We start from the raw sequence: 27,929 nt of genomic DNA, 5'->3' as shown, positions 1-27,929 counted from the left end.
CCAGAGCGCAAATCAGCAGGAAATCCAGCAGGAAACACTTCACTGATAATCCTCAAACATTGTGTCCATACACAGACCTCGAAGCCGAGGGACATAGTTCGAGCCTGCACTTCTTCACCGCCCGGTGTGGTTTTCCTCTTCACCTCAGGATAATTGAGCAAACCCGCTTGAATCGTGGACAGTGCCGGGACATCGGGCCGCGGTGAATCAGGTGAGTCCTGCCCGGGCCCGTCGACTGCTGCCCGGCCACAGGTGTCTCCACTCACCGACTCTATGGATGTGTCTCAAAACATACTGATCTGTCTAGATAGCGAGCAAACCAATATTCATACAATACCTACAAATGCTGTCTAGCTAGGAAGCTCACTTAGCATTGAGGCACAGCCAGTGAGCTCTGTATGAACTTAACATATGTTTTTGTAGTAGGGTGCATGCTGTCTGTTTGCAGATTAATCTGCTTTTTAATCAGTTCTTTTGCATTCTGAGTGTTGTCCAGCTAACTAATGAATAACGTTTAGTCTAAAACGAAACTAACACCCAGTCCTGACCTTGTTCTCCACTGTTGCCCGCACTATCATGAAACTGCACCTTTCTGAATGAGAGAACAGAGAATGTATTGTTTGTCCTCTGGTTACTTCGATCAGGGGCTGTAAAGCAGATATCTGTCCCCTACTGTGAACACACTGTCTCATACTGGTACTTTCAATGTGTACAAGTGTTTCAATGGCATTTCACTTATTTATTGTGTTGGTTGCACCAAAGAAGTTGTCCCACTGTGTCCACATAGAGACTCAGATGCCAAACTAAATCTAAGTATGCTAGATATGTATATATGTGTGTGTGTGTGTAGTAGATATAAACCGATATTGCTTTTCTTTTTGGCTGATACAAATCTGATAAGTGATATGACAAACTAATTTAAAATCATAATTAGTTTTTTGACACAAGAACTAATCTATATATAAACACACAAACACAGTTTCTAAATGCTCCCAAAAATAATTTTATGATCTCCACCTGGGGCTTTGTCCAAGTGTTAAACTAAGTTACTTGACTTATAAATGTCATTATGAGACCTGCCAAATGAATATAAGACCAGTTTAAGTTTAAAGTTGATATTTGCTAGAATACATGATTGTTTTTTTTTCAGATCAGAGATTATAGTGTTGCTCCTGGCTTAAGTTAAAGTGCTTTGGTAAGGACTGGGGAATTGGTTGTCCTTGGCATAGATTGGTGAATGGCTGTCCCACCGGTCTGACAGGTTGAGAATCGAGAATATGATAAAGCCTCCGCCTTTCAGACTCTCATGTTGCTTCACACTTAGCCATGTTCCTGATGTCATGTTTCTCTGCTTTGTAAAGCGACTAAATTTGAGTCAATAGCATTCATAGTTAATTTGTGGATTAAACATATTGTTGCAGACTTCGGGTAACAGCTGTGCCATAGACAATAGCGTAATTAGGACTGTTTGCATAAAGTGTAATTAATCTTGGGTCGTTTCATTCAGAAGTTGCCTGTAATGTATGGCCGGATTGAGCTGTGGAGAGCCAATGCAAAGTACTTGTAGTGTGACCTCGGATAACACATTTAAAATTGTGTTAATGTACGTGACAAACTAGCCTTCGTTTCAAATCCGTCATGCTTGTGTTGACACAAGGATTGACCTGAAATGCATGTCAGAGAAGGATGTTTTTTGTGAAACACAATGCCCAAAAAAATCCACATTTTAATGTATCAGGATGTCTTCAAATCGTTGCCAAAAAAAAAAGTCAGTTATGCATACACTACCATTCAAAAGTTTGTAGTTTTTTTAATACAAAAATTAATACATTTGAGTAAAGATGTATCCATTACAGGAATAAATGACTTTTTAAAATGTATTAAAATAGAAAATAGTCATTTTAAATTGAAATCATTACAGTTTTCATCAAATAAATGGAGCTGTGATGAGCATATAGGAGGCTTCATTCAAAATAATTTTTGAACATTAGTGTATGAATTGCTTTGTTTGACACCTGTTTGCTTCAAAGGTAATGCAGCTAGGCTGCCCTATTCAAGGCCATGGTTTTATAAGAACACTAATGTTTTTGCTCATTCACATGTTTATCATTTCATATTTTTCTCGTCTCTGAGGACCAGGGAACATGAACTTGTTGCCATCAGTTAATGAGGAGCTGCAGATAGACGATGACTGTTTACAGAAGACGTTTGTAGGTGTGGTGGCACTCCATCTCGTTATTTACCTTTTATTAGCTGTCCCGTATCAACTATAGCTTAGTTGGTTACCGTTCTGATGTATCAGTTTGAGACGTTTGGGTGTAAATGTGGTTTTGACGTTTCACTTCATGGCCCTTCTCAGAGAAGACAGGAAAGGCTCGAGTCTGACATCCTGTGGTGGGACACACCCCATAGCCATAGACAAGATCTTATTTTTACATTTTCACAGAGAGGAAGAGAAGGTAAACAAAGGCTTCTCACTTCCACAGCAACAAACGGTTAGCGTGGGTGATAGCATGCAGGTTGAGATCAGCTTTACAATGACCAGTAAGAATGAGAGGAAGTTCATCCAACACTTCCTCATCCTCTCCAGCTGTTCTTTTTTTTAAGCACTATGAATTTTTGGGATGGGCAGTTTTGTTCAAACAAAAAAATGGCTAACATCTATGATCATACATACCGCTGGTCATAAGTTACTCATTATGGACTTTGTTATAATGAGTAGCTGCGATATCTTTTATGACAGTATTGACTCAGAATACACAGGCCTGTCGATCCAGAGCTGTGCACTATGCATTGCATTTGTCTTTGATATTTGTTATGCCTTAGGCCTACTTTTTTATTTTATTTTTTCCTGTTATGTTTTGGTTTTTAATGTTTGCGTCATTTTTGTACAGGTGTTCTGCTGCATTTCAGCAATAATTGCAAGAATATTTTTACAATAATTGTAAAAACTAACAAAATACTTTAGTTTTAAGTATTGTTGAAATATATTTTTGACATACACTACCGTTGAAAATGTTGTAGTCCATAAGATTAAAATTTTACAAGTCATTCATAATGTTACAAAATGTTTTTTTCCAATAAATGTTTTTAACTTTCTTTTAATTAAAAAGCCACAAAATATTAAACTCTATTCATCATTGATAATACTACAAAATATTTCTTAAGCACAAAAGCATCATATTAGAATGATTTCTGAAGAGTCATGTGACACTGAAGACAGGAGCAATGATGCTGAAAATCCATATTTGCTATCAAAGTGATAAATTATATATTGAAATAGAGTATTTTAATTTTTAATAGTATTTTACAATATACTGTTTTTACTGTATTTTTGATCAAATGTGATGTGGTCAAAAAAGAGAGACTTCAAAAAATCCTAACAACCCAATGTTTTGAACAGTAATGCACATGTTTCCAAATGTAAAATGTGTTTTAAATAAAACTGAAAAGGGCATATTTGAACTACTGCAGAACAATTCTTATTATTTAGCCCTGATTCATGAGTGTCGATGTTTATTTAAAAGAAAGAGCCCGCTGACTCGTGGCATCCTAAAATAAAGATCTTTCCAATACTATGCTCTCTCTAATCTCTTTGTCATCTCATGGTGGTTGAACTGGTTTTCATTGTGTTTGCATGGTGTTCTCACTTAATCAGGGTGTAGCTGATGATTATTTCAGAGCTTGACCTATTTGTACTTGACTGCCTTTCTTTTCACCTCAAATATCATTTAGTTGATTCTTTAGTGCCCTTTTACCCATATCGAGTCTAAAAATGGAATATGCAACTCCTCGATTTCCCAGAATGCTCTGCATGACACATTTGACGTGCTGTATGAAACCAGGTTATGCAGCTGAGGGACAACGGCTGTGGTGAGAGTTCACTGACAGATCCACGTTCATGTCAGGGCAGGTTCTCCACTCTTGCCTTCTCCTCTGATCTTTGTTTCCTGTGGGATGCTATGCTGAGAATGTAGTGATGTCACTAGTGATACGTTAACACGGACAGTTTGCTGTCAAACTGATGGTTTAGTTAAATTTGAAGTATTTCAGGTATGAAAGACAAAGTAGGTTAAAATTGCAATTTTATTGATTTGTTGTTCTTGCTGAGGCAGCACAATTACTATAGTTTGTAGTTTACAATCAATTTTTACCTGGCAGATGATAATACAGGTGATAAATCCCTTTATATTTATATTATTTGTCTATATACTTGATAATATATGTGTGTCTGTGTGTATGCGCTCACATGGCTGCATTTATTTGATCACAAATACAATAAAACAGTAATATAGTGTGTGAAATATTATCACAATATAAAATGTTTTTTTTTATTCCTGTGATGAAAAAGCTGTTATTTATTACTCAGGAGTCACATGATCCTTTAGAAATTATTCTAATAAAAGAAAACCTTTTGTATTGTCATCACAGTTGTGCTGCTTAAAGTTTGTTTGTTTTTTCTTTGTCAGTTGTGCTGCATTTTATTTTATTTTTTGCATGTTTGTTGTTGTGAGATCTTGTCCTCTTATTGGTCTTTAACAGAGGCATTGGTGATATGGAGTGAAATCATGGAGAAGAGGAACCTGCTCTGCGGCCATCAGAAACTGAAGCTTTAACACCTGAAATTACATCTGAATTGTTGTTCTCTTTTTGACGATTGCTTCGTGCAACCAGTAATAGACGTAGGCTATAGGAGAAGCACATGTAGTTGCCTCCCGTAATAACAGTCGTCGGGTTGGGTGGGACAGTTTGGTTCTGGCAGCGTAGCTCAGTTTGTGTTGTGCTGTGTCATGAAATGAGAGAGTGTTGTTGGTCTCGAATTTACCGTGGGCTTGCACAGGCTGCTTTTAAACTAAAAAGCAGTTGACCTGTCCTGACCATAGAGTGCTATTTTTTTGGCTGCTGTCCTGAGGGTATGAGGCCGAGTCCTGGCTAGTAAAGCTTCAACGAGTTAGTCGTCAAACATGTTGATGTGTTTGCGTAATGTGATGTCACCCCTCACCATGACCTTTAACAGAGGAATCTGTAAGCATATCGATTCTTCAGCAGTGTCACTGTTTACTGCAGGGCTTTCAAAACTGGTTCTTAAAAAAAAAAACTTTGAGGGTTTTTTTGTGCTTTAGTAAATTCGCTTTCCGACCTAAATTTAGTTAAAAATGTAGCTCCCTTTATGGTGTGGATATTCAAATAAACCCCAAACTCATTATATAGGACTGGGCAGGACTTGTCCCACACTTTTTGTGCTTTTCTATACTCAACAAACTTTTCTAATCCATTTTAATTAATATTTTCACCTGACGGGTGATAAAACTGGTCCTTAAAATCTTCCTTAAATTGGTATATACTGGGATGTAGTAACTACTATTTAGTTTGTAACTACTTTTCTGTGAAATAATATAAATGTTCAATTTCTAATTATTTTGATTCTAATTTTTTTTATAAATAATTATTTATTTTAATTAGGGCCGGGACTTTAACGCGTTAATTTAGATTAATTAATTACACAAAAATAACGCGTTAATTTTTTTAACGCATTTTAATCGCACTTATTTTTGCACCGTGGAACGTTTCTCACTGGATGAGTTTCGGCGGACCGATTATACTGGAGCACCAACTAGCGTTCAGACTAAAGGCTGTTTCTCAATTCCAAGAACGCAAAGAACGGACTTGCGTTCTCGTGGAGACCGGTCTTGCCAAGCTTCCTTGGAAGAACGAACTCGGAAGGACGCGAGAACACAGAACGCACACTTATGAGAACTGAGATGTACTGCGTTCCTGCTTAACTGACCGCATAGTCTCAGCATAAGAAACGGCCAATGAACAATCAATATTACAAAATGTCATAACTTATTAAAACATTTCATACTATTATAGATATTACTTTCATATAATTGCATTGTTTTATTTTACAGCGTTATATGTTTTACTGTTAAGATTCATTTTAATATGCCAATAAAAATGCAGACTTTCTCCGGGTCTTATAACTTTATTAAAATTAACCAAAACAAAACGATAAATGTTTACTTTCAACTTGAAGAGCCGTTAAGTATTTGTGAGAGCGACTTTAAAGCTTACAGGCTTCCGTACACCGGCCACCCACAGCGTTTTCTGGGATTTCTAACGGCTCGATTCTCTCAAGTCTGCACTCGATGCATCCTCAGTTTCAAGAACATATCCGGGCACTTTCTGTACTTGCGTTCTTGAGAATTGGAACTGAACTTCGACGGTTAATGATGACGTAGAACGAGAACACAAGGACGCAAGATCGCTGAAGAAGGCATATTGAGAAACAGCCAAAAACAAACCACAGTGAACGTGGACAAAGAAGCTGAAGAGACCGCTTTGGTTGGCCCTGTGGATGGGACATTTAAAAATCCATATAAAAAAACTTACTTCTCTCTGTTCTCAGGTCAAATATTTATATGCGATTAAAATGCGATTAATTTCGATTAATTAATTACAAAGCCTCTAATTAATTAGATTAATTTTTTTAATCGAGTCCCGGCCCTAATTTTAATAATATTAAGTATAGGAGATTATGATCCGCACTCACGAGAACAGTTTTCTTTTTATGTTTTTAATAATATTAACAAAATAATAATAATAGTTATGTTAATAATAACATTACTACTATTATTATATAATAATAATAATAATAATAATTGTTAATATTATTAAAATAAATATTTGTATTATATTATATCAAAATAATTTAAAAATAATATTTTTTTATTATTGGTGTTATTTCATTTATTATGTAGACAATAAATAAAATCCTAATACATAACATGGCAATAAATCATTGTGCTGTCCCTAAGACCTTGTGGCTTTAGACCAAACTGAAATGAACATTTATTTGTTTTAATATGTATTTTACACATTGAAACCTGGCATGTATAACTCACAGGACAACATATTGGAAAGTGTGCAGTTTCAAAAATGTAAAATCTAAAAATCGGTATGTTTAAAAAAATAAATTAAAAAAATCTAGATTTTACTTTAAAATTATATTCTGTCATAGTTATAGTAGGCGTTTCTTTCTATGCTTCAAACTGATGTTTTCATGTTTTAGAGCTGATGTTTAATCAATACTTCCTCTGGTAATTGTCATTTTATATTCATACACACTGCCATGAATCTGTCGTCTGTTGAGCTGATTACGCTGAGCATTTCTTTAGTGGCTTCTTAGTTCCACATAACGTTTCTCCTTAAAGTCTATGAATTCTTCACACAGGCCTCCTACCTCTAATTTAGACGAGCTAGAGCTGCTACTCCCACATCAATGCCCTCACATGCACCTCCACCATAATTCCTCCCAGCAGGCTTCAAAACAAACTGCAGTTTGTTTTTTCTACCTCTAATTAACTTGGGATTAGATGGATGGAGGTATAATATTGATCTCTGAGAGCAAAATTGCCCGAAACTGCTTCACAAAAGGGTCCCAATGATCAATATGGTGTTCAGAGATTGTTTTGGACTTTCTGGCCTCTTTAGTTGTGAATGAAACGCGTCTTTTCTCCCGCCTTCACTCCATTCCAGCTCTCCTGCTGTGAGTTTTCCCTCATAAAGCCAAGCTCACTCTTAAGTAGAAGACCTCCCACTTTACCATTGTCCCTTAAGCTAAGCTTTACACAGACTCTCTTTTTGTTTAGTTTAGTTTATTGGCTGCTTTCTTCAGGGTCCTGTAATCCTTGGATTTCTGGTCCTAAAAATAAGGAAATGGGAGCTCTTTTCCTTCTCTGGAAGCGTTTGTAGCCACATGCTTGATGACTAAACGTTCTTGGCTAATAATGGTGATAATCACAGAAATATGTGTCTGAGTGGGGCAGCTGACTCACTGGGAAGGTTATGCTTGGAAAAGATTGATTGGGGCTGGGAAAAAGTCCCTTTTCCTGTTGATATGCTGATATGCTTATCATCCTGGAGAAAGTGTGATAAATTATGGGGGCATGCTTGTCTAGACACGCTCTCAGGGGAGTTCTTGTGTGATGTGATGTTAACGTTACCTGGATATGTCACTCTGAATATAGTTTTTATTGTCAATAATCAGTGTAGTAGACTGACTCATTGTTTGTTTTCGTTTTCCTTGGCTGCATCCTAGTAGCCTCACTGTTTTCCCTGCAGAATTTCTCTTTGCCTGCTGATGCTGTATGTATGTGCGTGTTGTGTGTAGAACGTTAGGACAACTTCCCCTTATTAACATGTACCCTGGTAACCATCATTTCGGTAGTTTTTTTATGGGTATTGTATTTTGGAGTTAGGAGTAAGTCTCTTATGCTCATGAAGACTGCATATATTTGATCAGAAGTACTGCCAAAACCGTAATATTGTGAAATATCGTTACAATTTAAAATAACTGTTAATGTAATTCATTCTTCTGATGGCAAAGCTGAATTTTCAGCCCATTTTGTGCTCAAGAAACATCTATCAATTTTAAAAACAGTTTAATATGTTTTGGAAACCATTATTGATTTTTTTTTTTTTGATGAATAGAAAAGACATTTATTTAAAAATAAAAAAATGTAACATTATGAATATCTTTCAGTATCACTTTTTAATAAAAGTATTCAGTTTTTAAATAAACTAAAATAAAATACAGACCCCAGAGTTTTGAATAGTAGTGTATTGTGCCATAAAGCTTTATATTATCCAATAATTGAACCTAATCTAACCTAAAAAGTCTTTTGGACTTTTATTTCCCATTTTATTCACGTCACTCTTTATCAACAAGCTACATGATTTGAGGTATGAATAATATCTGTAACAAAAACGATGTGGGCCAAGTTATGTGCTGAAGTTAAATACTTCAGGTTTGGGTTAGTTTCGAACAAACATGAGTTTGTAATTATGATACTTAAGAAAATAATTATGATGCTTGCATTGGTTGCCGTAGTAAAATAGTTTTTAAGGAGCAAAATAGCCAGTGGCAACTTTGTTTCCACCCACAACAAATGGAAACTGTTTCAAGCTTCGGGTGAGAGAAACTGCCGTCCATGCACAGGTTATTCTGTATTGTTATAGTTTGAGTGGTCTCTGTAATGAAAAGCAGGTAGCACCCCTCCTTTCTCTGTCTGTTTGAAAGAGGCTCTTTCTGATTGGGCTTCCCCAGAGCAACAGGTGTTTTCATCAGGTGCTGTTTGCTCCGATGACAGGAGGGACTGTAATAGCGTTCAGCTCTGAACAAAAGCTGCTTCAGTCAGGACTGCAGAGATCCACAATCTCCCTGCGGGGGCTGGGCAGAGAGAGCGAAAGAGAGGAATCGGGGGGGTGTAGTTTCAGTCAAACAGCCCACAACTCCTTCCTTGGAATTCCTGATCCTATTAGATCCGTTGTTGTTTTTTTTGTGGAATACACACAATAACCCATTGCAAAGTCAGTTTGAGTTGTGCACCCTTTACAGTGCTTCAACTTGTCTTTTTAAAGGCATAGTTCACCCAAAAATAAAATGGTCACCCTCATGTGATTCCTTACCTGACTGAATTTGTTGCATGAAACACAAAAGATGGATAATGCTCTTTTCAATAGAATTAATATGCATGGTGACCATGTCTGTAAAGAGCAGTAAACTATGGATGAACTGTGACTTTAAGTCTTGATTATTCCTTTTTGCTGTCATCGCTATTCATTAGTGTAATGTATTTACATTTAATGGTTTTATTTTTGTCTGAAAAGCCGCCAATTATTAACCCTGTACCCCTTGACTCTTGTCAGGTGGCTGAGGAGAAACCGTGAGAGAGGGCAGCGTGAGGTCCCTGCTCGTCCAGGGACGATGAAGAGGTTCAGGCGTCATGGGCATGAGTCTCAGAGAGACAAGCACAAACAGGATCTCTATCAGTTCAACAAGGTGATCAAGCCCACATCTTCTGTAGGATTTATGTTTTGCTGTTACACATACACAAGGAGCTCTCTTGCTGACTGTTTTTGATTTTACTTTACTAAAGTTTGACCTTTTTTTGGCATTCAATGTAGTTTATGTATATTTTTATCAACATTTCTATTACTTTCTTTGCCATTTTGATAGGACTGGACAATTTGGTAAAAACATTTAAGATTTCAATATTATCATTGTAATATTTAACTGTAAAAAAAAGAATAGTATTTAGGAAAATAATATTAATAATTGTAAATTATAGTACAACTGGAAAATTATTTTTTAATTCTTCATCTTTATTTCTTCATTTTCAAATGTTAAGCTTTCATATTGGCAGAAAACTGCAAGGAAGGCCTTAAAGCTTCTCTTTTGTAGACAACAGCTAGTTTATAAGCACTTCTAGTTACAAGTTTGTGAAGTTGGTTGGTTCTAGTTGCGTTCCCAAATGCATGTTATAAGTGACCCATACTCAGAGCAGAGTTTGTGTGGAGCAGCATTTACTAAACGGAGATGCTCCGAGACACTGAACACTGGATCATGAGCTGCTCGCGTATAAAAGAACTGTGCCACGGTTCACTCTGAAACATGCAATGCATGTATTTATTTTATTAATTAAATCCCAGCCTTTCTGATTTGATAATTGCACTAAACCTTAATGCAATTTTGGTGTGAATTTTTGGTTAATCATGCAGCCCTACAATTTGGATAGATTTTGTTCTCCCCAAGCTCTTTGCAATAAAATATAGAATTGCCTTCCCTGTGAAGGATGTATGCAATCATGCTGCCTTATAATTTGCCCAAAATGAGGCATCTTTAAAAGCATCTTAATTTTAAATGTTCCATTTTGGAACAGACTTTGAAACAGTATGACTATGATGTCTTCAAAATGTGAACTGCACATGTAATCAACTTATACCAGAGCCATTGTATATAATGTAGCATTTCTCACTCTCATTTCTCCCCTCTCTGCTTTAGACTGTAGAACATGGCTTCCCACATCAGCCCAGCGCTCTGGGTTTCAGCCCCAGCCTAGAGCTGCTGGCCATCGGTACCAGATCAGGAGCAATCAAACTGTATCCTTCAACAACCAGAAGACATTTCCACACTTTGGGTTATTTGATCTGTGTATAACGTAACTCTCGAGTAGAATTATCACATTCCTTTCCCCTGTCTCTGAATCCTGAGGGCAGAGTGACTCCAATGTGATGTAATAATGTACTGAGATTTCCTGTAGCTCATCTCGTGGTTGTTTTAGTGGCTCAATGGTACACACCCATCATGCAGGTACTTTGAAAGGCAGAACAGTTTATATTAGTGCGTAGCGCTGCGAACGCTTGTCCATATAACATTTTTTCTCATACTATTGCGTAATTTTCTCTGTTAGTCATTTACAGAAGCGGAAATAGAAATGAATAACTGGTATGTGGCTAACATTATGTGTCTAGTATTTATTAGTTATTTGCAGTTTAATATATTTTTGTTTTATTTCAAAATGCAAATTGAATGTTTTATTTTAAACATGCCACAAAAACAAGGTTCTGTGTGAATGGTTGCCATGTGTTTCCTTAACCAGTTCTCAGGTATGGAACTCCAGGTGTGGAGTTTATGGGACTTCACGACGAGAATGCAGCAGTTACACAGGTGCACTTCCTGCCAAACCAGGTACGGCTTTGAACTTCAATCCTAATGTCTTTTGATTTCATCTGGATTTTATTTATTTTTTTGGCACTGTAATTTCCATTTAATTCAATCTTTGAGCTTCTGTTTTCAGCGAATCATCAGGGATTTTGGGTGAGGTTGTCAAATTTTATTACAAAAAGTTACAACACAAAGCATCCTTTTAATGACATGCATAGATTAAAATTAGGGGGGGGTGTATCAGAAAAATATTATACAATGGAGTTTATTTTATATCACCTTAGCTGTATATATATATATATATATATATATATATAATTTCAACAAAAAATGATGGATATATAAATCTGTCTGTCTGTCTGTCTGTCTGTCTTAATTTGAATAATCTAAGTTTTTGGATAATCCACAGTGAATTAAAAGCATTTAGTTATATTTTCTTTTTATTTAGAAGAATAGATTAAGTCGATTTTATTATGTCTGTATTTTTTACCTTAGTTTTTTATTTATTTATTTATTTACTGCAGGTGGAGTTGGTAACATTACTGGATGACAACAGTCTGCACATGTGGACGCTTCGGGCCCATAACGGCATGTCCGAGTTTCTTGAGATAGGACGTTTCACTCTCTCTGGTCCACCTGGGTGAGTCAGGAACACACACCTACAGACTCACCTCAGTCTAATATTATCATGCTTGAAGATGTTTTTTTAAACCTGCTGGGATGCTCATGCACACACACCCAGCGAATGAGACATGAGCACTGACTCACACTGACCCAGACGTGAGTGAATGATACTCACTGGTGCTCTGAATCCATACATAGATGTACACATGCAGTCAGCTGACTTCCATGATTCAAAGTAACTTTGTTGCAGCCTATGATGTCATATTTTATCCTCCCATGAAAGGTTGTCCTTCCAAATACTTTTGTTGTTATCCAGCAACAAGTGACAAGACATTTTGATCTCTTAGGCTGCATCCAAAATCGCATAGTCTGAGTATGTACTTTTAGTATGAATGTAATCCAGGTGTACTACATTCATCATGTTGTCATTGTCATGTGACCTACCAGTGTCAATTGCATGGCTTCGCTGCCATTCAGAAATCCTATACTGTGAATACTGTGAATTCGTACATACTGTTTTTTTGCCCACTATATATAGTATGGGTATGCAAAAATGAGTATGCAATTTCAGATACAGTCTTGGATTTTATTTCTGTTTTGTCATGGTGGGTAGCCCTGCCCACAAAGAAATTTAATTGGTCTAATCACCCATTTCACATAGCAGCATATTAAACATCAGATATGTTCTGGTGGCACCACATTTGTATGAAATTTGTAATCATAATTATTATACATTATATTGTCTTGTATTTATGCCTAAAAAGATTATAATGTATTATAAGATTATAATTAAAATATTCTGTTTCATTAGTGTATCGGTATTGTAATTGGTTATGATTATTCATATAAATACATAGAAAAGATAAATTTTTATAATAAAAGTACTTTATATGCCTTATAAAGCATTATATGCGTCATATCAAAAAATAAAATAAAAAAGTGTAGATAACCTAAAAATAAGCCAGCATACATTTTTCATCCAGTGTCTAAATGAGTGTAACTGGGTAGTAATAAAAAAATCACTGGCATCATTTTGACCCGCTTGTGATGTGAAACATTGATAGTGCCCCTCCCAGTGTGACGCGGGTCACGGCGGTCCTGGCACACTCATCGGGTGAGCTGCTGCTGCTGGGCACAGAGGAAGGGCACGTGTTTGTTGTGGAAGTGCCAGGCTTCAGAGAGATGGAGGAGAACTACATCAGCGTGGAGGCTGTACAGAGCAGGTCAGACAACATGTTGATCTGAATTCATGCCCAAAACACCAATTACTAAATCTAGCAAAATACAAGGTTTGGTCACTTTACATATGAACACTATTTAAAGGCAAGAGCTTAAAATTACCATATTTAATAGACTTAACTGTGATCTGTGACCCAGTGTCCCTCAACTCCGTAATCTTTTAATTAATTTTACATATATACACATACAGCGTACATTCTTGAAATAGTTTCAGTGGAATGGTATTATGCAAGAGTTTCGCATGCCTAAGACGACTGTTACAGTTACGCTTTGTGATCGCTGATCTGTTCACCGCTACTTTTTTCAGAATTCCAGAGGATTATGTTGGCCGCAGGAATCTGGAGTGTGTGGAGACTCTGCATGAGAACCCGCTCAACCCACGGCAGGTGCTGATCGGCTACAGCCGAGGCCTGATGGTACTGTGGGATCTGGACCGGCAGCGTCCCATCCAACACTTTCTAGGCACACAGGTACCGTATACTTGCAGTGTTGGTTCTTTATCGCTTCTAAGAATAGGCTTGTCATTGTTTCTTTTTGGGTCCTCTGCAGCAACTAGAGAATGTTTGGTGGATGGAGGATGGTGGGAACATACTCAGTTCCCATAGTGATGGGAGCTACTGCCAATGGACGGGGAACGGCGAGGATCCGCAGATGGAGCCTGAGAAACAGGAGATGCCGTATGGTGAGACCACATTACCGGAATCACTCAACTGTCAATAAAATATGTTCTATAAGAATAGAAGTATCACATGCGGGTGTACTACATTACTCTCCAAAAGTTTGGGGTCTGTAATATTAAACAAAAAAAAATAAAAATAATTAATCATATATTTGAAATAGAAATCATTTGTAACATTATAATTGTCTATACTGTTATTTGTTTTATTAAATATATACAACCTTGCTAAATTATTTTTTTTTTTAAAGAAAAGTCTTGCTGACCTCAAACTTTTGAATACAAAAATCACTGATTAAATTAACTGATTCCTCAGTAAAGTTGCACCCTGAAAAATGTTGGAGATTGTCTTCTTAATAATAATAAACATAATTGAAATATGAAAATACTTATTTTCCAAGCCTACTAATAGGTGAATTAAAGAATTTATTGGGCAGAAGTAATTTTACTGGCAATAAGTTTAGTCCGTATTATATTGTATTATTAAATATATAGATTAAAAAATAATAAACACTACCATTCAAAAGTTTAGGGTTGGTAAGATTTCTTAATGTTTTTGAAAGTTGTCTAAACATTTTTACTGATCTTAAAGTTCTGAAACGTAGTGTACTTCAACCATATTGGAACTGTAATATGACCTACAATGGCTGCCATATCTCTGTCCGTTGCCATTTACAAATATGACGACTAGTGATGACAAATAGGGAAGTAGTAAAATTCAAACTCTGGTCCAATGAGCTGCCTTGAAGTCTCCTGCCCACATAGTTAGCATCCTAACTGTCAAAAAGTGGAATAATGTTGTTACCTACCATTTGGTGCCTAATATTATGCCTAAAATGCTTGCTTATTAGGCAGCTCACTAGATTTTGCAGCAAAGCCTCTGTTGTCCACATGTAAAATATATTCATATTGAGCTGTCTGTCCTTACTTCCTTTCATGAACAATATCTTCACACAGGCTCCTTCCCCTGCAAGGCCATATCCAAAGTTATACAGCTGCCATCAAAACAAGGGTGAGTATATTTTTTTTATTAGACAGTACTGTGTGTGTTCACTCGCTGGTCCTGAGACAGGTGTGTTTGCTTGTGGTGTCATTATCCCAGAGCGCTTCACCATGACTCACACCGTCCGTCTGGTTAATATTTAAACCTTACATAGACGTTCATATGTTCCGCTCCACAGTAATGATTTTTATTTTACTGCTAATCTCTAGCCTATTTTATCATACGGTTCCTTTCATTTCCTGTTGGTTTATTGTTTTGGAAGAGCCAAGGGGAATTTGTCATTTAGTAAACACTTCCTTATCCAAAGAAATGTGTCTCTTGTCCTTTTGTCCCCCAGTCCCCCATTTCTCATCTTCAGCGGAGGGATGCCGAGGGCCAGTTATGGGGACAGACACTGCATCTCCATCATCCACAGCAAAACCCACGAGGCACTGGACTTCACCTCACGCATTATCGACTTCTTCGTCATTCGCGAGGGAGAGAACCACAGAGGTAGAGAGAGATGCTCCCAAACACACGGTTTTGGTTCCTTTACATGTTTTTTTTCTACATCTACTTCACATTTTATCTGCGCTACAATAGGTTCACTTCCTCTAAGTGGTCTAAATGTGTGTCTGTCACAGGTGAGCCGAGCGCTCTTATGGTTTTGGTGGAGGAGGAGCTGGTCGTGGTGGATCTGCAGACTGAGGGGTGGCCCGTCATCCAGACGCCCTACCTGGTGCCATTACACTGTTCAGCCATCACCTGCTCGCACCACGTCTCCTCCATCCCGCTCAAACTGTGGGAGAGAGTGCAAGCTGCAGGAGCCCAGCAGAAAACACACTACTCCAAGAAGGTATGAAACCGTATACACACACACACACATACTAAGCTCAGATTGCATGTTGCCCAATAAAACCATTTACCAGAAAGAGAGTGCTCTCTTCAACCGCCAGTTGCTAGGTTAAATGTAAATGTTTAAGGGTGCCCACTGCTCCGGGTGTATGTTCACGGTGTGTGTGTGTGTTCACTGCTGTGTGTGTACACGTTGGATGGGTTAAATGCAGAGCACGAATTCCGAGTATGGGTCACCATACTTGGCTGAATGTCACAAAATTAAAAAAAAAAAAATAATAAATTAACTACTGTTGGCTTGAGAACACTTCAACAGCTATGTTAAGTGTTGTTGTGATGATTTCTGTGTTGGAGCACCATAGACAACTTTAATTGCTGACCTTGATTCTATTGAGCCATTCAATTCTTCTTGTTGTAAATCTGTCTTTTTGTAGCCTTGGCCTATAAATGGAGGCCAGAATCTTGCCCCAGACCCTCCCCAGAGAGACTTGCTCCTGACAGGGTGAGTAGACCTGTGTGAGCTAATGCTATCGATCTTGGTGTGATATTGCAGTCTTGAATTCACAGGGTTCACTGTAAAGTTTCAGCCGGTAAAATATGGGGAATTGACCTATCGGTAAGCCCCTCCCCTCGAACGCAGACCAGCCAATGGTAGTCGAGTGTCAGTTGCACAGGGAGCAGAACTCGGACATCTTTAGGTTTCGGCGCCATAGAGAAACATTGGAAAATCCGAATCTTGCATCAGTTTTATGGGGTTTATGCTTCAAAAATGGAAAAACGATGTGCCTGGGGTACTTGTAACACTAATTCCAGGTATCCTGAGAGGATGGGCAATATAATTTATTTTATTAAATTTCCTGAATCCAAACAAAACCGCAAAACGTCCCTGAGTATTCAACCCTAATACAAATGAAGACAAAAACTTTCATTTTCTGGTTGTCATACACTCAAGTTACAATTTTTACAATTTTCAGCAGAACGTTAATGTTTTCTTGTGCTTTAGCAAGGTATCTCTGGCTAAAACTAGCTAACGTTAAAGGTAGTGAGTCCATGCTAACGTACAAACCTAAATAGCGGACCGTTCTCGCGTCTTGTACAGTGTAGGTCAAAAACACATAAATGAAGGTCTACATTTCAGATAGAAGGTCTACCCTGCGATACATGAACAGTGTTGATCCTACATGTTGTCATCTGCGATTGTGATATGAGGCTTCTCTCGCTTGCATTGTGATCTGTAATTCGAGGTGAGAACCAGAAGGGCGTAAGTGATATTTTTGGTCAAATGGAGATATATATATATAAAATGAAAGCTCTTAATGAGATCTTTCTACTGCAAAAGTACTGTCATCCATGAGTGTACAAATTTTTATTATAAACAATTGAAATCAGTACACACAGTCGGCTCAAACTATGGTAAAATGTTTGTTTTGGCTGTCCTGTAAAGTTGGTGAAATGTCACTTACGCCTTTCTGGTTCTCACCCCTCGAATTGTTCTGTTCATAACTATAAACGTGTGAAAATGAAGAACATTTGTTTTTTACAGGCAATGAGCTCACTTCTGTATGATGTTGTATTTTGTATTATTTTATTAAATATTAATTAGACAGAAAACCTCTCTTGTGCTCACCAAGGCTGCATTTAAAACAAAATCAAAAATACAGTAAAAACCATAATATTGTATTTTTATTATATTTTAAAATAACTGTAATATTTTAAAATGTAATTTATTTCTGCGATGGCAAAGCTACATTTTCAGTAGCCTTTACTCCAGTCTTAAGTGTCACATGATCCTCGAGTAATCTTTCTAATATGCTGATTTTCTGCTATGGAAAAATTTCTTCTTGTAATTATCAATGTTGAAAACCGCTGTGCTGCCTAATATTTTAGTGGATTTTTTTTTCTTCAAAAATTAAAAAATTATAAACGAGTAAAATGAAATGATTTTTAGTTGAGAAGTTGGTGAGATTTTCTTTAAGACTGTTTGTGTCTGTTTTGAGTCACTCATTACTTCCATCAGATAATAAAAACTGGAAAGTTCAGATTCTTGTTCTTATTTTGCCTGTTGAATCATGGATTATTTTTGCAATTTCTAAAAATTGAGCATTAATCTAGTAATTCCAGTTCATTTCTACAAAGATGTTTGTTAGTAGCTTTGATGAAACAACCTTGGCAACCTGTTGGTACTTGGACCCTGTTTAAGATGTTTGTTCAATACAGCTGGGTTTTTCCCTTTTCATGAAAATCGTGTGAATAACAAGGAAAAATGTTCTGTTAAGACGCTGTAATGGTTTTGCATGCAAGGAATGAGGAACTGATGGTTAAAATGGATTTTACCTTTCACTTTAAATATTTTGTATCCATCTTTCTTTCGAAAGGCATGAAGATGGCACTGTGCGTTTCTGGGATGCCTCAGGGGTCTGTCTTTACCCCATGTACAAGCTCAGCACAGCGGGAGTCTTCCTCACAGACGCCGACCCAAATGACAACATGAACCAGGGCAGTGAGGGAGAGTGGCCTCCATTCCGCAAGGTCTGGTTCTACTGACACTTACTTGTTCAAGTGTTATCACTCACACTTCTAGTTAACACAGTTGTTTACTGATTTCATCAGACATTTGATTCTGTGAATTTATTGTTTTTAAAAATATCAGGTGGGCTGCTTTGACCCATATAGCGACGACCCTCGGCTCGGCATTCAGAAGATCCACCTGTGTAAATACAGCGGATATCTCACAGTGGCTGGAACTGCAGGACAAGTGAGTTTTAATGTGGGAGTTTAAGGGAAAACATACATCAGTAAATAAGCAATATTAAAATGGTTCCTTTTGTTTAGTTGTTACATAAACTACTGCATATACACAACAAGGCTGCATTTATCTGAGTAAGATACAAAAAAATCAATAATTATGTGAAATTATTACAATTTAAAGATTTATTTTATTCCTGTTATAGCAAAGCAGAATTTTCAGTATCATAACTCCAGTCTTTAGTGTAAAGTGATCCTTCAAAAATCATTCTAATACTGTTTGTTGATTTGGTGCTTAAGAAGCATTTAATCAATGTCGAAAACAGTTGTGCCGCATAATATTTTTGTGGAATCTCTTGAATATTTTTGATCTGTTGAATGCATGCTTGCTGAATAAACGTATTAATGTCTTTCTTTTTTTAAAAGTCTTGGAGCCTTGGAGTTTGTGAAACATTGATTGTCGCTTAAGGAACTGTATGTCTATGAATTTATTTTCACTTGCTTGTGCTGAAGATCTGATCTCTTTTACTATACACCCAGTTCTCAGACTTTTTAGTGGCTGTTGATAATTAGTCAGGAGAGAGAACTTGACTGAAGCGCTCTGATTTAGCTGATTATTAACAGTACACTTCACATTATGCCATTTGGAAATGAGCTTCAGGATCAGTCGCTCTCCTGTTGTCCTTTGACTGAACTACTGAAATGTGAATGTTGTTGCAAGGACATGAATGTTGGTGTATACTCTGTTTGAATGTAGCTGTAATGACATACTCTGTTTTACAGGTCTGGTGAGAGAATATGCCAGTACAGAAGTGAGATATTGCTGTTTAATTTTCATCTGAAAAAAATAATTTCTCTCTTTGTCTTCCTCCCACGCAGATTCTGGTTTTGGAGCTGAATGATGAGGCTGCCGAGCAGACGGTTGAGGCTACAGTGGTGGACCTGCTGCAGGGTCAGGAGGGATTCCGCTGGAAGGGCCAGGCGCGTCTAGACGTGCGGGAGGAGCCGGTGCTGTTCCCTCCAGGCTTCCAGCCCTTCGCTCTTGTGCAGTGCCAGCCGCCCGCTGTGGTCACAGCAATCGCTCTGCATTCAGAGTGGAAACTGGTGGCCTTCGGTACCAGCCATGGCTTTGGTCTCTATGACTACCACCAGAGGAATAACATCTTGGTCAAGTGAGAAGAATTACATTTTAAATAGCATTGCAGTTTTATTATTTCAAAAGATCGATTTGTAACTATTAAAACAAGCAGACTGTCAGGGTATCACAAATGAACATTAGGGAATAACCTGTAAGATAACCTGACACTAATGTTGTTGGTTCAGACTGATGATGAGTAATAATACATGTGCTTATGTGTTCATCACAGTAGGCTAATACAAGAAATGTTCCCATCAAAACGAGAAGTCTTTATTATAGCTACAGTGTTAGTCATCATGGTGTACTTTTGTCATGATAAAAGTGGAAAAACAATGAAAAATGAAAAACTATGATAAATGTGGATCAAAAATGGAAAAACAGCACCTAGTCTGATTCACTTATCAAATGATAGACTGGCTTTTCATTCAAATAATTTATATTAAACATTTAAAAATTTTTTACATAATACTATTCAAATGTAATGTTTCCCACATTTAAAATAATAGAAATGTAGTAAAAACTATGAAATGTTATGTATTGACCAAAAATGTAGACCAAATTACACTGCCGTTCAAAAGTGTGGATTCAGGAAGTTTTGTTTAATGTTTTTCAAAGAAGTCTTTATGCTCACCAATGCTACATTTATTTAATCAAAACGGTAATATTTTTAAAAATATTATCACAATTTAAAATAAGTTTTCTCTTTTAATATATGCGTACTATTTCTTATCATTATCAGTGAAAACAGTTTAATATTTTAGTGAATGCTGCTTAATATTTTTATGAATACTGTCACTGATACATTTTTTTTTCCAGGTGTGATAGTTCAAAAAAACAACATTTATTTGAAATTGAAGTCTTTTGTAACATTATTGCCTTTTAATGTCACTTTTGATCATTTTAATGCATTCTTGCTGAGTAAAAGTATGAATTTCTTTAAAAAAAAAAATCTACTCGCATGTATTTTAGGGTCTTGAAAATCTTTTGACTCTATATCATCAATTTAAAAGAAAATATCAATTTTACTTACATTTTTAGTTTAATGTTGTAGCCACAATTCAAAATTGTCAATATTAAAGAAATTTTGAGCCCAACAAGCTTTACGTTTAAATTGTTAGGATCAAGACTGTTAAGATTGTTTAAGATTATTACAAACATAAATTCTATTAGTTGTGTTTTGCTGCAGACTTTGAGCATGCTAATAGTTGTTTGCTGTCCTTTTGCAGGTGCACCCTAAACCCCAGTGACCAGATGGCCATGGAGGGGCCACTCTCACGCGTCAAGTCCATCAAAAAGTCTCTGCGACAGTCCTTCCGCAGGATTCGCCGCAGCCGGGTCTCCATGCGAAAACACCACACTAACAACACGGCTAAGGTACAGTTTGGCTCTCTTTTTCTCTAATGCTGCAGTTATTCACCCGGCAGATTAACTAAACATGAAACTAGACATCGTGCATGCCATTATTTCAGCAGCGGTTAGCATTGCATAATTCAGATTTGTTAAAAGGGTGGTGATGGCTTCATAGTGAATATCAACAATGTTTCTGCAGCTGCAAGAGATCAACGCCAAGCTGGAGGCTGAAGCTCTGCAGGAGATGGAGCTGGCACCTGTACAGAGAAAAATTGAAGCCCGTTCCTCTGACGACTCCTTCACTGGCCTCGTCAGAACACTCTACTTTGCAGACACATTCGTCAGTGATAGTGAGTACCACAATGTTTATAATTGTTAAATATTAAGTATAGGGTTATCATCATTCCCATTATTCCTGCTGTATCCTCTCAGATGGCATGTGTGTGATTAGCAGAAGACCTTCATGATCTTTCTCATTTTCTCAGGTTCTCACAGTACGCCCTCACTGTGGGCAGGAACCAATGGTGGAGCTGTTTTTGCGTATGTCCTCCGTGTCCCTGCATTGGAACGAAGGGCGGAGGAACCAGTGGTGGCTCATGCAGGTAAAAGGAAAAGGAAATATAAATGAAATTTAATAGAAGCATTTCAGCTCTGAAGCAGATAGACAGAGACAAATATTTTAATACATGTATTTATTGAACATTGGTTTCTTTGATTAATATTGTTGTAAGAGCAATAAACCACATTACGACTTTGTGGTAGTCATTTTACCACAGTTAAGGGGGTTTTGGCAATTCTGCTGCACCTAACAACACATTTATCCATGGTAAAATTACAGTAAAGTGTGAATTCTTGCATGTTTTTTATTTATTTTTTAACACCCACAAATATTCACTACTGTTAAAGAGTTTAGGGTCAATATTTTTTTAAGAAATTAATACTTTAATGAATACTTTTTATTATTAATACCTTTTTATTTTTATTTTGAATAAATACTGTTCCTTTGAACTCTCTATTAATCGAAGAATCCTGAAAAAATCAGTTTCCACAAAATATTAATCAGCACAATCAGCATGATAGAATGTTTCTGATGGATCGTGTGACACTAAAGACTGTAAATTCAGCTTTCAAGTCACAGGAATAAATTACACTTTAAAATGTATTAAAATAGAAAAACAGCTTTTTTTCAAATTGTAAAAAATATTTCTCAGTATTACTGTTTTTCTGTGTTTTTGGTCAAATACATAAATGTATTTGATCAAATACATTTTAAAGCTTTTTATACACTGAGCATAAAAAGCTTTAAAAGATTAAAAAAAATCTTACTGAACATATGGTTTGCATATTGATTTTTTTTTTTTTAATACCCGCAAATATACACTACTGTTAAAAAGTTTAGGGTCAATATATATAAATGCATCCTTCTTCTTCATCATCATCATCATCATCATCATTCAATATTTAAAAAATTCATAAATAATAAAATGTAATAAATAGCTTTTAACTAAATAAATCCTGTTCCTTTGAACTCTCTATTAATCAAAGAATCCTGAAAAAAATCCATTTGCACAAAATATTAATCAGCACAATCAGCATATTAGAATGTTTCTGATGGATCGTGTGACACTAAAGCCTGAAAATTCAGCTTTGCCATCACAGGAATAAATAATATTTTATAATATACTGAAATAGAAAAACAGCTATTTTTCAAATTGTAAATTTTTTTTCTCAATATTACTGTTTTTCTGTTTTTTTTTGTTTTTTTTCTGTGAATAAATTTAGCCTTGGTGAGCATTAAAAGATTAAAGAAAAATCTTACTGATCCCAAACTTTTGAATGGTCATGTAATTTGTTCTGCATTTTGGGCTGTACATAATGTATAATCTTTTATAGTGACTTTTCTATTATTATAAGTGGAAAATATTAAAAATAAATTGAGTTTGACTTGTATTGACCCCAAAGTTTTAAACAGTAGTGTACACAAAACCCATATAAAGTAGTCGAATGTTTACATAAACGGATCTTCTATAAAAAGTGCTTCTCCATCACCAGCTAAAGAGATTCAGTTGATGCATCGCGCTCCAGTCGTTGGTTTGGTGGTCTTGGATGGCAAGGGTGCCCCTCTGCCCGAGCCTCTGGAGGTGGCCCATGATTTGGCACGCAGTCCTGAAATGCACGGTTCTCATCACCTATTGGTTGTGTCTGAGGAACAATTTAAGGTGAGAATTTACACCACACAACCTATTCTTCTTCCATTGCCAACATAGATTGTGTGTCTTACCATATTTGTGTGTACACAGCTGTTTACGCTGCCTAAAGTGAGCAGTAAGTCGAAGCTGAAGCTGACAGCGGTCGATGGCTCTCGTGTTCGCCGTGTGGGCGTGGCTTGGTTTGGCTCTCGGACTGATGAACAGTTAGAGAGCAGCCTGGTGGTGCTGTCCAATCAGGGTGAGCTACACGTCATCTCTTTGCCTTCCATCAAAATGATCGTCCACTATCCTTGCATACGAAGAGAAGACGTCAGTGGAATCGCATCCTGTGTGTTCACCAAATATGGCCAAGGTAAGAAACTCTCACGTTTACACAGTGCATTTGCGGAGTCTCCTCTAAAACTGTTTGTCTGGCCATCTTTTAGGTTTCTATCTGATGTCCCCTTCTGAGTTTGAGCGGTTTTCTCTCTCCACCCGCTGGGTGGTGGAGCCGCGCTGTCTAATTGAGGCTCCCCTCCAGATGAGGCCCAAGAACCCATCAAGTCCCGTCCACAGGGACCAGCCGGATGGAGTACCTACTGAACACAGGTGTGTGTAGTTGTGTAATAATTCAGAATCCATTATTACTTTTCTTGACAAAAGTGTTTTTATATTGATGTTTGTTTGTTCTGTTTTTCTAGAAATTTCAAAAGGGAGAGTGAAGGATATGGTGAGATTCAGTGTGCTTTTTTCAAATCTGTGTGAATTGTGCAAACTAAGCATCCAATACTAAAAAACGCATGTTCTTAGTGCTTTGAATGCTTCCCTATGTTATTCCCAGAAGTCACTCAAAAGACTTTAGTCTGTTGTTACGAACACAATCCGTAATTGATGAAACGATGCCACATTAATACTTGGAATTTTGTTATAAACAAAAGTTATATATATTATATATATATTATTAGCCCCAAAAACATATTGGTATTATACATTATAATTAATCACAATTAATCGCATTCAAAATAAACGTTTTTGTTTACATGATATGTGGGTGGGTGTATGTGTGTAAATTTATTGTTTATATACAAATACACACAAATGCATGTATATATTTAAGAAAAATATAATATAATTATAAAATATTTAATTTATATAGAATATACATTATATATAAATATACATATACATGTAAATATTTTAAATATACATGGATGAGTGTTTTCATGTATACATAAATATACACCGTATACACATATATATTGTGTAAACAAAAACTTTTATTTTGGATGTGATTAATTGTTTGACGGGACTAATTATAATACAGCCTTCAAGTGAACTCGTAATTGAGTTTTGCGCTTGTGATTAGACAAACTGCAACTGACCAATCACAATCAAGTATTCTAAAGAAGTTAGAAGTTGATTAGGTGCACTGGAAGGCAGTGTTTCATTATATCATATTAATTATTTTTCTGTATTTTGGGACCACTCGTCTTGCACATGCTTGTGGCCAATTGCTGTTCTTGTTGACTAAAACTATTAATATTTTTTGTTAATTGAAATAAATGATAAATTTATAAACATTTTATATTGCCTTGGCAAATAAAATAAAATGAGTAAAATGACTCAAAACTGAAAACAAAATGACCAAAAAATAATTTAAATTCAAAATATTAATCAATACTATTCTAGTACATAAACTAAATGGTAAAATTAATAAAAAAAACAAGATAAATTAAACAAATCACTTAATTACACTAAAATTAAATGAAAACAAATTAAATTCAACATTGATATAATAAATACTATTATAGGCTATAAATAATACGAAAATAATACTGTTGTGGCTTGCCAGTTGCATCAATTATGAATTGTATTCATAACTCCTCCTCAGAGTGTTTGCAAGCTTTCGCCTGACTGATCAATGTGCTTGTGTGTTCCAGAGAATTCTGCTAAACAAGTAATGGAGCATGCTTTGCTCAACGATGAGAGTGAGTACATGAGGATCAGCAGTTAGACAGCATATTACGAAGTAGTTTAGAAGTTAAGAGCAGTAGAGCAGTATCAGATTGTTTGTATCTCTGCTTGCTGTGGATGTTTTGTGACATGCAAATGGCTTAAAACAATAATCTAAACATGCTGTATGTTTTCAGTAATCGTGGCCTGGTACGTGCAGTCATGTGTGCATGATCTGTAACACTCCCATTTGCCTGCACGATAATATTGTTGTATTTGATATCTGTGAAAAAGTCTTGATTTTTGGTATTTGAGCAGTTCCATTGAGGACGGTGTTTGCTGGACTTGTTTTTATAGTGTCTTAATAATTTGCGGGAAAGTCTTTGTGTATTTGTTTGATTCACATCTTGCTTTAACACAGGAGTGCTTCAAGAGATCCAGAAGTCTCTAGAAGGAGATCAGACGTAAGAAGGTTTAATTTAATGTAGATCTTATTGCTTTATTAATATGCATTAATACCCGTAAGGTTTGAATAATCTGCCAATTGTTTGTTTAAAGGACGTTCCTAGAGAACAATCTGAAGATGAAGCCAAAAGCAGGCAATGTGCTAAGCAATGGAGGTAATTACTTTCTGTTCCTAATTAGCATAAACTGATATTCTGCATATAATAATAATAATATTGTAACCAGCCTTGTTGCAAGTATTTGAGAGAACAATGATCGCGTTTCAAAGAAGGGAATTTTAGCAGTGTTTGAAATGCCGGTCTTCCTGTATGTCTTCCGGCGCAGTAGTGTGTTATGTAAGCACTCCAAATGTTTGTGCTGTTCACTTAAAAGAGGTTTGGATTTGCATATTGTGTATAATAAAATAAAAATGTGCTCTGGGTTCACTTTTTAAAATATTTAAATGATTCCAAATTTGTTTGGTTGGAACCGGTCATTATCACATGCAAAGATAAAATATTATTATTATTACTGTCTTTTTATTGTTTATTATTATGACTGTCTCTAAGAAAAACTCAAGAAATGTTCTAATCTTCCCTGTCTTTAAAAAATAAGATAGTTTTGTTAATAAAATAATAACAATAATACTTTGCATATGATAATAATATAATAATAATTGAATATAAGGTTTGGAAAGGCTGGGTTACATAACCTACAGTGTGAATGCAAATTTGTCTTGAGACCAAAACAATATTTTTAAAGACTGAGTAGATGAGAATGTTTATCAAGATACCTCTAGAATTTCTCTTAGAGACAGCTATAATAATAATAATAATAATAATAATAATAATAGTTATTAAATGCAGCTCATCTTTGAAAATTATTACTTTGGTCTCTGTTCACTCTATTTATTTGTTTGCTGGGTTACATTAGTGTGAACGTAAAATAGGATGATACTGAAAAGAGAACTTCATGTTTAATGTATGTAAATAGCTAAAAATAATTATATTTAAAATGTTATTGTTGATATTTACAGTGTTAATGGTATTTTACCATGTGCATAAATGTATGAGAAAATCATTTTCTATTTGTTCAAGTGAATAAATTTGTGTACTACACTTGTAAATGTCACATGACATATAATTATTTCAAATATGTAATTTAATTGTCAGCCAAAATGTTAGTTATCAGCTCATTTTGCCTCTGCTTTCTGCTGTGTCCACAGATTGAGCCTTTAATTCCCAGTGCCTGAACGATTCTGGATGCGCTCTTCGTTCCAGACTTGCTTACGATCTGAACACTACTGCTAGAACCACTACTGAACCATGAGAAAGCCTTGCCCTGGAGAGAGAAACCTCCCACTCAAGAGCTTTTGCACCCAGAGAGAGGAAAGCGAGGGACCACCACCTGTGCCTGTTAAGACCAAACACTGTATCTCCACTAAATCCATTACATGCTGACCAACCGCCATTCACACCACCAGCGTCTGCGCAGTTCACTGCAGCAACCCGAGCAAATGCAGTGGCATTTGAAAGACTGGCAATTAAGACAATTTTGTTTTAACTTCATTTAAAATGCATGATTTTTCTTTTCTACCAGACTGAGGACCTCAGAATTTGCATAGATGGTGTATAATACCTGGAGAAAGACACCATTAGCTGTTGTTGATGACGAATTAGGTTAGGACGACAAGGTGACATTAGCACTAGATGCTAATAAGCCACATCCATGTTTAAAACCCTACTGAGTATTCCTCAACAAGTAGTGTTGCCTTTCCCCGTCCACACCAATGAGAACAGTGGCTAGATAAAAGTTCTTAAAGGTACTTATACACTACTGTGTAGTTCATATGCTGTAGTTTCTAGGTTGTACAGCTTTCTGAGGGGCTAGGGTTTTTTTTTTTTTAATGTAAAACATTTTTATGCCAATAATGAATGATGTAATTTAGGAATGTAATTTTAAAATATTGTAGTCAAATGTTTTAATATATGTGTATATGAAAATCCGTACCGGTTTTGACGCTGGGTTCCTTTTACGGAGGGCTGTATTTTCTGATCTAAGGAAATATTTTGGTACTGTCTCCTGAAATGCTTTTAGCGATTTCTTTGGGGGGGGGGATCTAGAATATATTTTTGTAGAAACATGATTATGTATGAGAACACTAATTATTATGCTTTGTAACTTCACACTACAGTCTTCTCAGTAAAACTTTCACACAAACTGTA

The 27,929-nt window shown here is 36.2% G+C and overlaps 1 protein-coding gene across 2 annotated transcripts; it reads left to right on the top strand.

Moving 5' to 3' along the window:
* The first annotated feature begins 2 nt into the window (after positions 1 to 2).
* On the top strand, positions 3 to 27,929 carry LOC306852103 (LLGL scribble cell polarity complex component 2-like). 2 transcript variants are annotated; one of them, XM_079388741.1, is made up of 26 exons: positions 3 to 211; positions 9,712 to 9,844; positions 10,847 to 10,944; positions 11,452 to 11,533; positions 12,034 to 12,149; positions 13,198 to 13,356; positions 13,680 to 13,842; positions 13,922 to 14,054; positions 15,006 to 15,060; positions 15,389 to 15,543; positions 15,675 to 15,886; positions 16,320 to 16,387; positions 18,261 to 18,414; positions 18,536 to 18,640; positions 19,510 to 19,802; positions 20,995 to 21,142; positions 21,318 to 21,468; positions 21,604 to 21,720; positions 23,171 to 23,337; positions 23,419 to 23,680; positions 23,754 to 23,916; positions 24,009 to 24,037; positions 25,248 to 25,295; positions 25,682 to 25,724; positions 25,819 to 25,880; positions 26,930 to 27,929. In XM_079388741.1, the coding sequence occupies exons 2-26, from the start codon at positions 9,770 to 9,772 to the stop codon at positions 26,932 to 26,934; spliced, it is 3,063 nt and encodes a 1,020-aa protein (XP_079244867.1). In that variant the 5' UTR covers positions 3 to 211; positions 9,712 to 9,769; the 3' UTR covers positions 26,935 to 27,929. The 2 variants fall into 2 exon arrangements, with proteins under 2 accessions (XP_079244867.1, XP_079244868.1); XM_079388742.1 differs by lacking the exon at positions 25,248 to 25,295.

Source organism: Barbus barbus, assembly GCF_936440315.1.
Source record: "Barbus barbus genome assembly, chromosome: 32".
Lineage (NCBI taxonomy): Eukaryota > Metazoa > Chordata > Actinopteri > Cypriniformes > Cyprinidae > Barbus > Barbus barbus.
This window is presented reverse-complemented; position numbering and strand designations above follow the sequence as displayed.

Excerpts from the sequence above, each read along its gene's own strand:
- LOC306852103 (XM_079388741.1), top strand. The coding sequence starts at position 9,770 with ATGAAGAGGTTCAGGCGTCATGGGCATGAGTCTCAGAGAGACAAGCAC. Across the intron at positions 13,843-13,921 it reads AACACTTTCTAGGCACACAG|CAACTAGAGAATGTTTGGTG; the intron begins GTACCGTATACT and ends GGTCCTCTGCAG. Across the intron at positions 18,641-19,509 it reads TGGCTGGAACTGCAGGACAA|ATTCTGGTTTTGGAGCTGAA; the intron begins GTGAGTTTTAAT and ends CCTCCCACGCAG.